The sequence below is a fragment of the Battus philenor genome, unplaced genomic scaffold, assembly GCF_028537555.1.
Source record: "Battus philenor isolate CCGP_79_NKW_IND1 unplaced genomic scaffold, ilBatPhil1.0.hap1 SCAF_7, whole genome shotgun sequence".
Lineage (NCBI taxonomy): Eukaryota > Metazoa > Arthropoda > Insecta > Lepidoptera > Papilionidae > Battus > Battus philenor.
In genome coordinates, this window is record NW_027181737.1 from 14,354,598 (window position 1) to 14,366,789 (window position 12,192).

The window sequence follows — 12,192 nt, forward strand, 5'->3', positions numbered from 1 at the left end:
GGGTGCACTTTATTGCACGACTACTTCTGCTTTGGCGGAAGTAGCAATATATTGGTCTTTTTCTTACTTAGGATGGACTTTCCCAAAATAACGCCTGAATCCATTAGATAATTATATATGTTACATAAGAGGGCGTAAGTATTTTAGAAAAACAAAAAATGGTCATGGAAAATACTGCAGTACGGTAATAGAACAATTTATACTTATATTGCAGTGATATTACAAATAAATGAAGAAATAATTATTAAAGGAATCATAATTATGTATATTTTGTCAGCTGATGGAAGCCCACGTCAAGGTATAAGCCTTTCCTAAAGACCGCCAGGATAACTGGTCTGGCGGTGCCCGCGTCTAAAGATTTCTCGGGACCTTGATTCTGTTGCCAGCTCACTTAGTGAAGACCTACTCACACCGCGTCGACCTGCTCGTGGTACTTGGTTTCGGTTGAAGTTGATGCTGTTCGTCCGGGGGCTTTTAAAGCTTCATCGGAACTGAGTTCACGGAGCGGAAGGTTTCTTGAATTGAAAAATAAAACAGAAGCTGGATAGACGGTTTCCGGTTGTACGACGTCGTTTGCACGTTCTAAACCGCTCTACCCGAGTAGAGCTGTGTAGTGTTCACGTCGTGTATATGCTTGGGACGGCAGCGTGGAACACAGGCGAGCCGACAATATACCCCGATAGAACTTCACCACTTGACAACCCTTCGTCGCCAAAGATAAATAAATAAAAGAATAATACGATAGACAACATATAATTTACGAGTATTTTTTTCTTAAAACCATAATAATATTACAGAGTCTTTGAAATAGGTTATTTATTTGCATTTTTAATATTCATTTTACGCCGAGTCGTGACATGGCAACACCGAGCATAAAATTATTTATCTGTTAAGTGTACAACGCGCGGGAAGCTAGCCAAGTATTTCGTTGTGAATTTTTTTAATAAAAATTTAATCATTGTTGCTTGTTTCTAGTACTGTAGAAATGTTTGTATGAAAATATCTTATTTAGCGGTTATTAAAGAAAGCATTGGGGCGCATTTATAAATTTATCTATTTTTTGTGGTCGTTGTATGTATAATTGGCATTCGCATTATATGTAAACGTTGACGGAGAAAACAATTATTTCTTCGGATGACAGTAACAACTCAAGAGCTCTCTTAACCTCAATTCAGATCGTCACATTTGATACAATACAAAATTTTTTAAATATGTTTATTGGCCTCCATTTTTAGCTACTTCTCTGAAGGATGGGAGCGTATAGTTGAAAAAAGCCTATACAGATGTGAATAAACTTTATTTATTTACACTTTATTGTTCACCGTAGATAATAACATTAAAAACAATTTATATAGAGGTACAAGAAGCGATATATCGCTCAAGGCGATCTCTATCAGACAAACTTTGGATGGAAATGAGAGAAAGGGAGAGGGCAGTTAAGGGTGTACATACAAATAAAAACATTACTATAAATGCACACATATATACAAAAATACTTATATATACATATATTTTATAGGCCATGGAAGAGGCTTGTACTATTTTTTAAAATGCTGACAGCGATTTAAAGTATCATATTGGTTCTGGTAATTCATTCCATAACCTGACAGCGACAACAGTGAAAGATTTCTTCATAAATATAGTAGAATGAAGAAGAATAGTCAATTTCAAGTTCTCCGATGATCTAAGTAACTAAAATATAAGTCGACACTAAAACCTTAACGAAGTGAAAATGACTTAATTAAGGGTTGGTCTTTAAATTAAAACAATTTTCAGAGAACGTCTCTCCATGGAGGATGTCATTATCATTTATATGGGCGAACTTGGCCCGGACTACCCGAAGACTCCTCCGCACTGAAACTTTTCAGTTGTTATCTTTGTTATAAAGATCAGCGGGGAATTTTAAAACTTTTGATAAATGTGCCAGATATCTGCGTGGGATTTGTAACTCTTAGATATAATTTTAATAACATTCGTAGATTATTTAAATTTCAACTAATTTATATCGAATATAAAACAATAAACACGTAGTTTTATTTAAAATAGTTTCAATTATAGAGATGCTCTGTTTGATTCTATAATCTTCTCGTAAATTAGATTCTACAAGATCAAGTTAGGAACTAATTGTATCAAATGTGGATCTGAAATTCAGTATAAATCATTAAATGATAGTACAGGCTAGTAGTAATGTAAGCATCACAATAATTAATGACTTTAATACTGCAGTTGAAGTAATTTAATATAAGGTGTATTATCATTAAAAATGTTTTACGATTTCTTATCTGTCTGTATTTAAAAAAAAATTGAATCTACCATACGATATATATATTATCTGCACTGTTCACACATGGTTGTTTGCAGCTTGAAAAAAGCCTGTCTAAACAGAAATAACTAAAACTATTTTTAATGTGTCCGATAGCAAAATTCGAACGAAAAATTTAAATTTATTCGAATAGAAGTATTTTGAATAGTTACTGTTTTAAATAATAGTTACAGAGAAATTTTGTGCAGATTTTGTTTTTAAAAAAATATCTTCTCTAAATACTAACCATCACATCTCACTCTCTTAAAATGTGGCTTCGGTTTTTCGTGCCACTCGCCGTAGAAGTTATTGTGGGATAGCATTAAACGTGAAGAATATTTTCTTTAGGCGCTGAGGTGGTCACTGAATTAATTTTGTATACTTCCGGAAATCCCCGCAAAAAAGACCAGGGGATAATCATTTTGTTCATGGAAGTCACAAAGAAGTTCCATGGTTTCTTCATCTGCGTGGGGTTTGACAATATCTTGTTGAAACCATATATGTGTATAAGTAAAAAACAATATTATTTGAAAGGATTTACATACGTATCTATAGCAATGTTTATGTCCTAGTGGCAGAAGTGCATTCAATGTGGGCGTTGTGCATTCAGTATAATGTATTATCGAATCATTCGTATGTGTAGTTATCGGAAAATGTGATACGAAAATTATGTCGAACATATATGATAATGTGGACATGTTTCCGGAATTTCATACTGCTATTTGTGTCGTATTCCTCTATTTTGAGAATTGTGATTCTTTTTTCTTAAATTTGACGCGCATTACGTCATCTGTGTTCAACGATATATTTTACTATGGCTACTAAGGTGTCAAGGGTGGTTTCAAAATAATGTTCTTTGTTAATTGTAATTGAGAAAGAAAGAAATAATATTTATTTTGTTAATCATAAAATGATAATAAATATCTAATACAGAAAATATATTATAAAAAGTATCAACTATAGAAATCCAGTCGCAAATGGATACTAGGCCGGTAGTGTATCTAAATGCTTTTTATTTATGCTCGTTTTCTCGGCCTCTCGTTCTATTACTATCATAGGAGGACTGGCTTTACTTACAAAATCATTTTGCCTCCTTCTCAAACTCTTTCATTCTTTTTCTAATTTCTTTCACAATATCTATCATTCCTTTCCATGCTTTCCTTCCACACATCGCTTCACTTCCTTTCAGAGTTCTATAATTTTCGATTATTATTTGTTTAATAATTTGTTTATTAATAACTCTTATTTATATTCTAACTATATTTTAGTTAATCATTGTTAAGTGCTTAATAATAATAATAGTACAAAATCAACAAAAGCAGAAGTATTAATAAAGCCAGCGGAATGATAAGTAGAAGTGTTAGCGAAGAAGACACATAGCATGTAAAATACATGACCGCTGGGATCTAAAAGTTTTAGAGTGGAGTCAAGGTCCTCTTAACATCTCAAATCTATGGGCCAGATCTATGCCCAGCACGAGGTCCTGCATCTGAAATGATGATAATCTATTTATATCTTCGATTTAACTCAGCTAATGGCTATTTAGGCTTGCTTCTGTCGTATGAAGAAGATTCTGTATTCTGTCGTAGAATTAAAAAAAAAGACTGGATAAATATCATATGAAACTTTTAGTATTTTCATATTAAAAACGAGCTATTTTTTCCTGATTACTGAATTATTGCTTATACTTGCTTTATAAATTATATAATTTGCTAATTCTAATAATGTAACACACGGTCCAACATGTAACATGATGACTTAAGTAACGAACAATGAAATTGAATCTTTATGTTCTATCTCATGTTACTTATTCGCATATATTACGTATCACATTTTTAAAATTAGAATTCATGTACAAATACGTTGGAGCTTTATTTTAAATTCATACTTAAATTTATTTTCCACTAGAATTGAAGATAGGCGGTGTGTGTAGTCTTTGTGTATAGTTCATAAAATTATAAAATATTTTATAGGCATCTATGTATGATATTATAATATACTCTCATGTAATGTATTTAAATTATCTTGTAAAACATTTGACAAGCGAATTAAAAATCAAAAAAAAATCTTTTGTCGTGTGAAAGATTTTGAAACTGTTAATAAAGCTTGGAAATGAAATGAAATGAAAATGTTAGTATAAAAGTGTCCATAAAAAAACACTCTTGTGTATTTGTGATGGGCTCTTCTTATATCTAGACGCGTTTAGAAATCTTGTATCTTTACGACTTTTTCCTATGCAACCACTGCAAGGCATACCTCCCCCAAATATATCCTTGATAGCTGGACCTTCGCTAAGCATGACTTTCTAATCATCATCACGCCCACTGCAAGGCATTGGTTCTCCCAAAGATCGGCCCGATGACTGATCCTGCGCTGTCCGCATCAAACCTCTTTCTGCGACCTTAGTTATGTCGTGAGTTTACCTATTGAGGGGCCTACCCACGCTGCATTGAGAACCTTTCGGCACCATGGTTTCACAAGCGATGTACTCCACTTGCTAGCACTTCAAACGAGCAATTTTATGAGCTACGTCGGTGATCTTGGTTCTTCTGCGGATCTTCCCATTTCTGATTCGATCTCGCAGAAAACTTTTAGCATAGCCGTAGAGCGATGTGTACCACCCACTGGCACTTCAGACGAGCAATTCTTCGAGCTGCGTCGGTGATCTTGGTTCTTCTGCGGATCTCTCCATTTCTGATTCGATTTCGCAGAAAAACTTCTAGCATAGCCATAGAGCGATGTGTACCACCCACTGGCACTTCAGACGAGCAATTCTTCGAGCTGCGTCGGTGATCTTGGTTCTTCTGCGGATCTCTCCATTTCTGATTCGATTTCGCAGAAAAACTTCTAGCATAGCCATAGAGCGATGTGTACCACCCACTGGCACTTCAGACGAGCAATTCTTCGAGCTGCGTCGGTGATCTTGGTTCTTCTGCGGATCTCTCCATTTCTGATTCGATTTCGCAGAAAAACTTCTAGCATAGCCATAGAGCGATGTGTACCACCCACTGGCACTTCAGACGAGCAATTCTTCGAGCTGCGTCGGTGATCTTGGTTCTTCTGCGGATCTCTCCATTTCTGATTCGATTTCGCAGAAAAACTTCTAGCATAGCCATAGAGCGATGTGTACCACCCACTGGCACTTCAGACGAGCAATTCTTCGAGCTGCGTCGGTGATCTTGGTTCTTCTGCGGATCTCTCCATTTCTGATTCGATTTCGCAGAAAAACTTCTAGCATAGCCATAGAGCGATGTGTACCACCCACTGGCACTTCAGACGAGCAATTCTTCGAGCTGCGTCGGTGATCTTGGTTCTTCTGCGGATCTCTCCATTTCTGATTCGATTTCGCAGAAAAACTTCTAGCATAGCCATAGAGCGATGTGTACCACCCACTGGCACTTCAGACGAGCAATTCTTCGAGCTGCGTCGGTGATCTTGGTTCTTCTGCGGATCTCTCCATTTCTGATTCGATTTCGCAGAAAAACTTCTAGCATAGCCATAGAGCGATGTGTACCACCCACTGGCACTTCAGACGAGCAATTCTTCGAGCTGCGTCGGTGATCTTGGTTCTTCTGCGGATCTCCACATTTCTGATTCGATCTCGCAGAAAAACTTCTAGCATAGCCATAGAGCGATGTGTACCACCCACTGGCACTTCAGACGAGCAATTCTTCGAGCTGCGTCGGTGATCTTGGTTCTTCTGCGGATCTCTCCATTTCTGATTCGATTTCGCAGAAAAACTTCTAGCATAGCCATAGAGCGATGTGTACCACCCACTGGCACTTCAGACGAGCAATTCTTCGAGCTGCGTCGGTGATCTTGGTTCTTCTGCGGATCTCTCCATTTCTGATTCGATTTCGCAGAAAAACTTCTAGCATAGCCATAGAGCGATGTGTACCACCCACTGGCACTTCAGACGAGCAATTCTTCGAGCTGCGTCGGTGATCTTGGTTCTTCTGCGGATCTCCACATTTCTGATTCGATCTCGCAGAAAAACTTCTAGCATAGCCATAGAGCGATGTGCCATACCTACTGGCAATTCAGACGAGCAATTCTTCTAGCTACGTCGGTGATCTTGGTTCTTCTACGGATCTCCACATTTCTGATTCGATCTCGCAGAAAAACTTCTTGCATAGCCATAGAGCGATGTGTACCACTCAATGGCGCATCAGAAGAGCAATTCTTCGAGCTACGTCGGTGATGTTATTAAAGCGGAGTGCAATATGATTTTAGTTTCTATCATGACTCCTCAGTTATTTTTGTCATGGCGTTCATAATTAGTCATTGAAACCATTGTAAGTTAGTAATAAAATGAAAATATTTTTTTAAATAGACGTACTGAAAAGATTATGTATTAAATCAAAATAGTAAATAGCTAAGCTGTAACTCAAGAATCAAGCGCTATTAATTAAGGCTGTATTCGGGTTAGTTAATTATTTACGAAGCCTGTAATCATGGTTGCGAGTGCGTGTACCATTGGGGGCAACCCTTCGTCCCGAATCGTCCCTACTGCAATTTCACGCCGGCAAACCGTAAAAGCCGAACACTTACTGGGTCCCGTTATCTACCCATCTACCATATTGTGCGTTTCAGTGAACCTGTTACGATGACTTAGTCTACAACGTCGAAAGAACATACGGGACGATATTAGGTACGTGACCGCTGCGGGTTTTATGACTGCTTTTTATTTATAAGACATTTTATTTTAGTTTAATGTTATTTATATCATTTACAATAAAAGTACTTGTACCTTTGTGTGATAAGTTTTGTCTCGCCTTATATTTAGAGACTACGAGGTAAACCATGGTAAATGCTTGGCTAGAAGATACCTGTTCAATCTTGGTCTGAAGACTCCCAAGTTAGAGCTAGCTGAAAACAACGATGGCGGTAGTTTGTTTCGTTTCATGGCTGTTCGCAATATAAAAGTAGAACCAAACAAGTGTCAAAACACTCAGTGCGAGTTAAAAGTATTTCAACTATATATGGGTGTCGTGAATTTATGTGTGTTGATGTCCAATGAAAGAAATGTCAGATGTAATAATATATCGCTTATTAGGGCGGTCTTATTACTACAGATATTCCTTTAAAGACAATCTTAATATGGAAACAGAAGGATAAATAGCGAGTAGTCTTGTATATTATACTTATTTCTAATCGGATTCTCGTAACGCCTTTCTAAAGGTAGAAGACGGAAGTTTCTAAATTTAAATTTAGTAGATTTCGATTAATTTAGTATATTGCTAGTTACCTTTCGAAGTATATTAGTAGCAGGATGAGGGAGGTAGGCAAACGTCAAGACATTTGTTCTTTTATATCTCGTGTGCGTCTTGTTAATCACGACATCTACCTTTTCACAGCATACATGCTTCAAGCGGTGATTAGCGATACATCTTTTGTGATTCTGGACAAGCAATAGTACATGACGATAAAAAAATATGTTGTTGTAATAGATTTTGGTAAGAAAAGGGCCAATATTTAGCCACTTCCGCACATGCAGTAGTAGTTGTGCAACAAAGTGCACCGCTCGCCAGCCCGCTGATAAATGCGTATGCGGCAAACGATGCAAATCACACAACTGCCACCGTCAAATCACTCAACACGTGTTTCACCTCTCCACGGGGCATCTTCAGGAGCTATGTTACACCGATTAGTGCCAAACACTGAGTCTAGGCAAGGTAACGCCTGATTCCATTAAATATAGATTTTGGTAACTTTAGTTGAGTTTTTAATTAAAACGTAAATACCTCCATCAAGATATCTTCCCGTATGTTCACTTCGGAGGCTTCACCAGCAATAAAATTTGCATAACTACGCTCCTTGGCGCGGGTGCAGTCTCTTATTAAATTTCCACCCCTCTGAAACTCATTAATGGTTTGCGCTTAGCCACCTAGTGGCGTTGCTCTGCGATAAATCATAAGTAACATGTAATATCAGGTTATAACGTTCGCGGTTTAGCCGACTTTTATTGCCATCTCAAGATGGGAGTAATCCTCAAGGATCTGCCCTAGTCAAAGCCGTGGATTATCCTTCTATTTTTCTGTATTTACGTTCCGTTAGAGAAAATAATCCTTTCAAACGTAACTGTTTCAATATTTTTTTTAAATTTCAACTTGTTTTTTTATGAAATTGACTATGTTTATAAGCATGAATGCACGCACTCACGTTGTAGATAACGCATATCACTGACATAAAACAGTACACTGATAAACGACCAGAGATCATTCACTATCCAATTACGTCCCATCCTCTGGCATTCGTTAAACAACATACATTGGATCACAACGATATCAAAAAACCTCGCGATGTTTCTCACATTTTATTTATTTACATTATTTATTACTTACTCATCGCAGGGTACAGTCAAGTGGGTACCCGACACAGTTTTAAATCTACCAAGTAATTTTAAAAGCAAAGAGCTACTATGCTCGAAGCAAACAATTATATTTCCTCAATCTATTTCGGGTTCTGTTAAAATTGAACATGAAACTGATGTGAATTCATTAGTTTTGCCAGTTGACGGCGAATTTATTATAGATGGAACAATAATTTTAGGCGCAGATAAAAATGATACAAGTTGTAAGGAAGAAAACGTTTATTATACGGAAAAGCCTAAATCATGGTTGCAAGCGGGAGTTTGGAGTTCATCAAGGTTTAATAAAGCCACACCGGATGCTGAAAAGATTCCTTGTTTTGACGACACAGTGATATTTCCGAAAAGATTTCAGTCAACTGTAATTCTACCTAAATCTACACAATCTATACGGGATATCTATATCGGTGATCGCCATATAACAAGTACACATATGTTATACTTGTACATGGCGTCTGGATTCAATGACGGAATTAATTTAGTATTTAATTCGTTCGGCGGACTCGGAGTATCGTTTCAAGATAAAACTTGTCAATCGATTTCAGGTTGTGCTTGCCAAAATAATGTTTTAACAATCGATTGCTCATCGAAAATATGTTCAGCGATTTCTTGTGTTCATCCTGTGAAACCGTTTGGACATTGTTGTGATATTTGCGGCGGTTATATTGTTTTTAATATTTCTGAAAGTTTTAATATGGAAGAATTTAAGAAATTAGTAAATCAAACTGCAGAAACTTATGGAAGTGATGTTATAGAATATCATATTGGAAGACTGCCAGGTAATAGAGTACAATTGGTAATCGTTGATAAAGAAGAGTATCAGGGAACAAGTGCGGAAGTAATTAATGCAGTTGGTTATAGCATACAAGGACATTGGATACGGGGGGAGAAATATCTGCAGCTAAGTGGTAGTCCCATGTCTAAATCTGGAATGGGTATAAAAATTTTCATATCAGTGTTCTTCGTTGTAGTTTTTGTATTTGCAGCATTACACGTATATTACTACAAAATGCCAGTGTCAGGTATTCCATTTACAGGACGATTACCTGGTATTTTCTCGAGAATCCAAAGAAGAAGTGATAGTGTTGTTTCCTTAACTAGAAGGGATTCGGTGATGACCACCACTGGCGTAAGAACTGCGTTTAGAAATCCTTTGTATAATTCGAAAAGACAGCGTGTTCAAGTAGAAGAGCTTGTTTCACCACAATAGATATACGTGGAAATATATTGATATTTATACATCTAATAAATCAATATTCAATTAAGGAACCTTGTTACATCTAATGTATGTTTGCGTATGTTTGGGAATTATGAAAAAGATATTAGACAGACGAAGAATTTTTCCGAAAACATCCATCATATTTGGCTATTGTGTCTCATTTTTTTCACATTCTTTTGATCACAAAAAGCATATTGAGTTTCAAAGTTGTAAATTGAATTTGGATAAACTGTAACTTAAATATAGTCCTATTAAAGAGAATTCTTATTTTTTGGTCTGGATCTAGACTACAGTCTTTTCGGCATTTAAAGAATCTGCGGACTTGAGGAAACAGAATGCAGGAGGCGCTTAGTTTAAACCTCGTTTACGTAACTTAGCTCAAAGACTACCTCGGAAACCTCACGCTCGCTGTTACTTGACACACAATTAGTACATTTGGGTCATTGACAAAAACATATATAATCCAGAGGTGTTAAATCGTAAAATTTCCGCTAAATATAAAAGGTGGCTTTCGTGAAATATTATTACTAATAAACTAATTATATCTGTGGCTATGTTATATGTTGATCCTCTTGTTGATATAACATTACAATGATATCTATATTTGTTGGGAAAAAAGGCTTTTGTTCTAATAGACCTATATTTATCAAAGTGTTAATTATACTATTAAATGTATTAGAGACAATTGAACTGTTTTTCATTCTATCTCTTAAATATAATGGATGATATATTTTACTATAAAAATGTAATTGCTGCTAATAAAATATACCTTCCTAACCTTCTGAAGAGAGCCTATGCTGTCAAAAGTTATTAGGTCCTCGCTGTCTAATAGAGAAAATATATAAATAGAACCTCTTTAATATCTTACGTATAAAATTTTTTTTAGACATGCAATACTTTAGTAAAAATGTTATAATAATTGTTATAATTTACACAAAAAATAATTTAATTTACGTGTTTCCATTAGCACGCTTTTGTTGTTTAATTAATCCGTGTTAATGTTCTGACTAATTTTTATTAAATTATATTATTATTTGTTTAATTAAAACATTGTGATTAAATACGTGTGTTTGTTCATAAAATGTAAATCCTTTATTTATTTTTTCAAATCAATTTTATTCCTTTCAAAGTATTTCCTGTCAGATAAAACGCACTTTTTCCTACGATTTTTCCAGTCCTTAAAATAGTCTGAATAGTCTTTTTTCAGTAAAGCCTTTAAGACCTCAAAAATATCAAAATCATACCGTCCCCGCATTGGAATTTTAAGTTTGCTGAATAGTCAGAAGTAGCACGGGGCCTAATCAGGCAAATAAGGTGGCTACAAAAAGGCTTCTTTTTTTCGAAAAAAATTGCGATTATGGCACCTATCGAGACTTGACGCTTTTGAGACACGAAACATCTTTAGAAATGGTTGTTTGGTGGCAAATGTTATAGGCAGTTGTACCAACATAGAAAAAAAATACCTGACTTGCTAATACGCAGGAGTTTTAAATGATAATTGCACCTTACATTTTCATAGCACTTTCAGATCCATTCTAATTCAACCGCTACGATCTAAATTATAATCGTAAATTTAAAGTTTTATTTTCTTTTTAGTTGGTAAACGCGGGGGATATACCATAATCGCCACGTTTGGCAGGCGGGTTGGCGATCGCAGTGTTGTATTATGGTACGCAGGTCCCTGCTGTCCATTCCATGGAAACTTGCGAGCAGTGGCAATTCTATTTAATTAATGCAAAGTGTGAATTATATAACACCATGTCCCGGGAGTTGAACCTGCGACATGCGATCGTTTCAGTCCTCTACCACTGGACTATCATCTCTATGTTATATAATATAAATTCTATATACAGTTCAGGATTTTTTTGAAATGTTAGTAATTTTCAGCGTTGGGTTCTTGTTGTAAAACTATTCAATCAGAGAGGGCGCTGATGACGGTTGTGTTCGTCTCGTTGCCCGCGTGAGGTCGTGATTTGGGTGCAATAAGGGAACGTGTTCGGTTTTCAAGTTGGCATTTAGAATGGGGTAGTAAGTGAATTAAGATGAATGGATTTTTGGGGAGCGAGGCGCCTTATGGTTTGACGGACTCGAGCGCCGGTTGTACCGATCCTCCGTAGGTTTATAATTCGAAGTAAAAAACTTTTCGATGCGTAACGAAACGGTAAATCGGAAACTGTTTGGAAATTTTTTGTATTGTGTTTCGTAATATTTTCTTGTGATTTTGTCATCTAACGTAAAGTCAAGTTAAAGCTGACCATTTTAACTTTTTACCTTTTAAAGTCGTGGCCATCTTTTGACGAT

General features: G+C 36.2%; 1 protein-coding gene across 1 annotated transcript; it reads left to right on the forward strand.

The window, feature by feature from the left end:
• The first annotated feature begins 9,026 nt into the window (after nt 1-9,026).
• On the forward strand, nt 9,027-9,933 carry Amnionless (amnion associated transmembrane protein). Its single transcript, XM_068774689.1, has one exon. It carries the CDS (start codon nt 9,106-9,108, stop codon nt 9,880-9,882), a length of 777 nt encoding a protein of 258 aa, XP_068630790.1. The 5' UTR covers nt 9,027-9,105; the 3' UTR covers nt 9,883-9,933.
• The last annotated feature ends 2,259 nt before the right edge of the window (nt 9,934-12,192 follow it).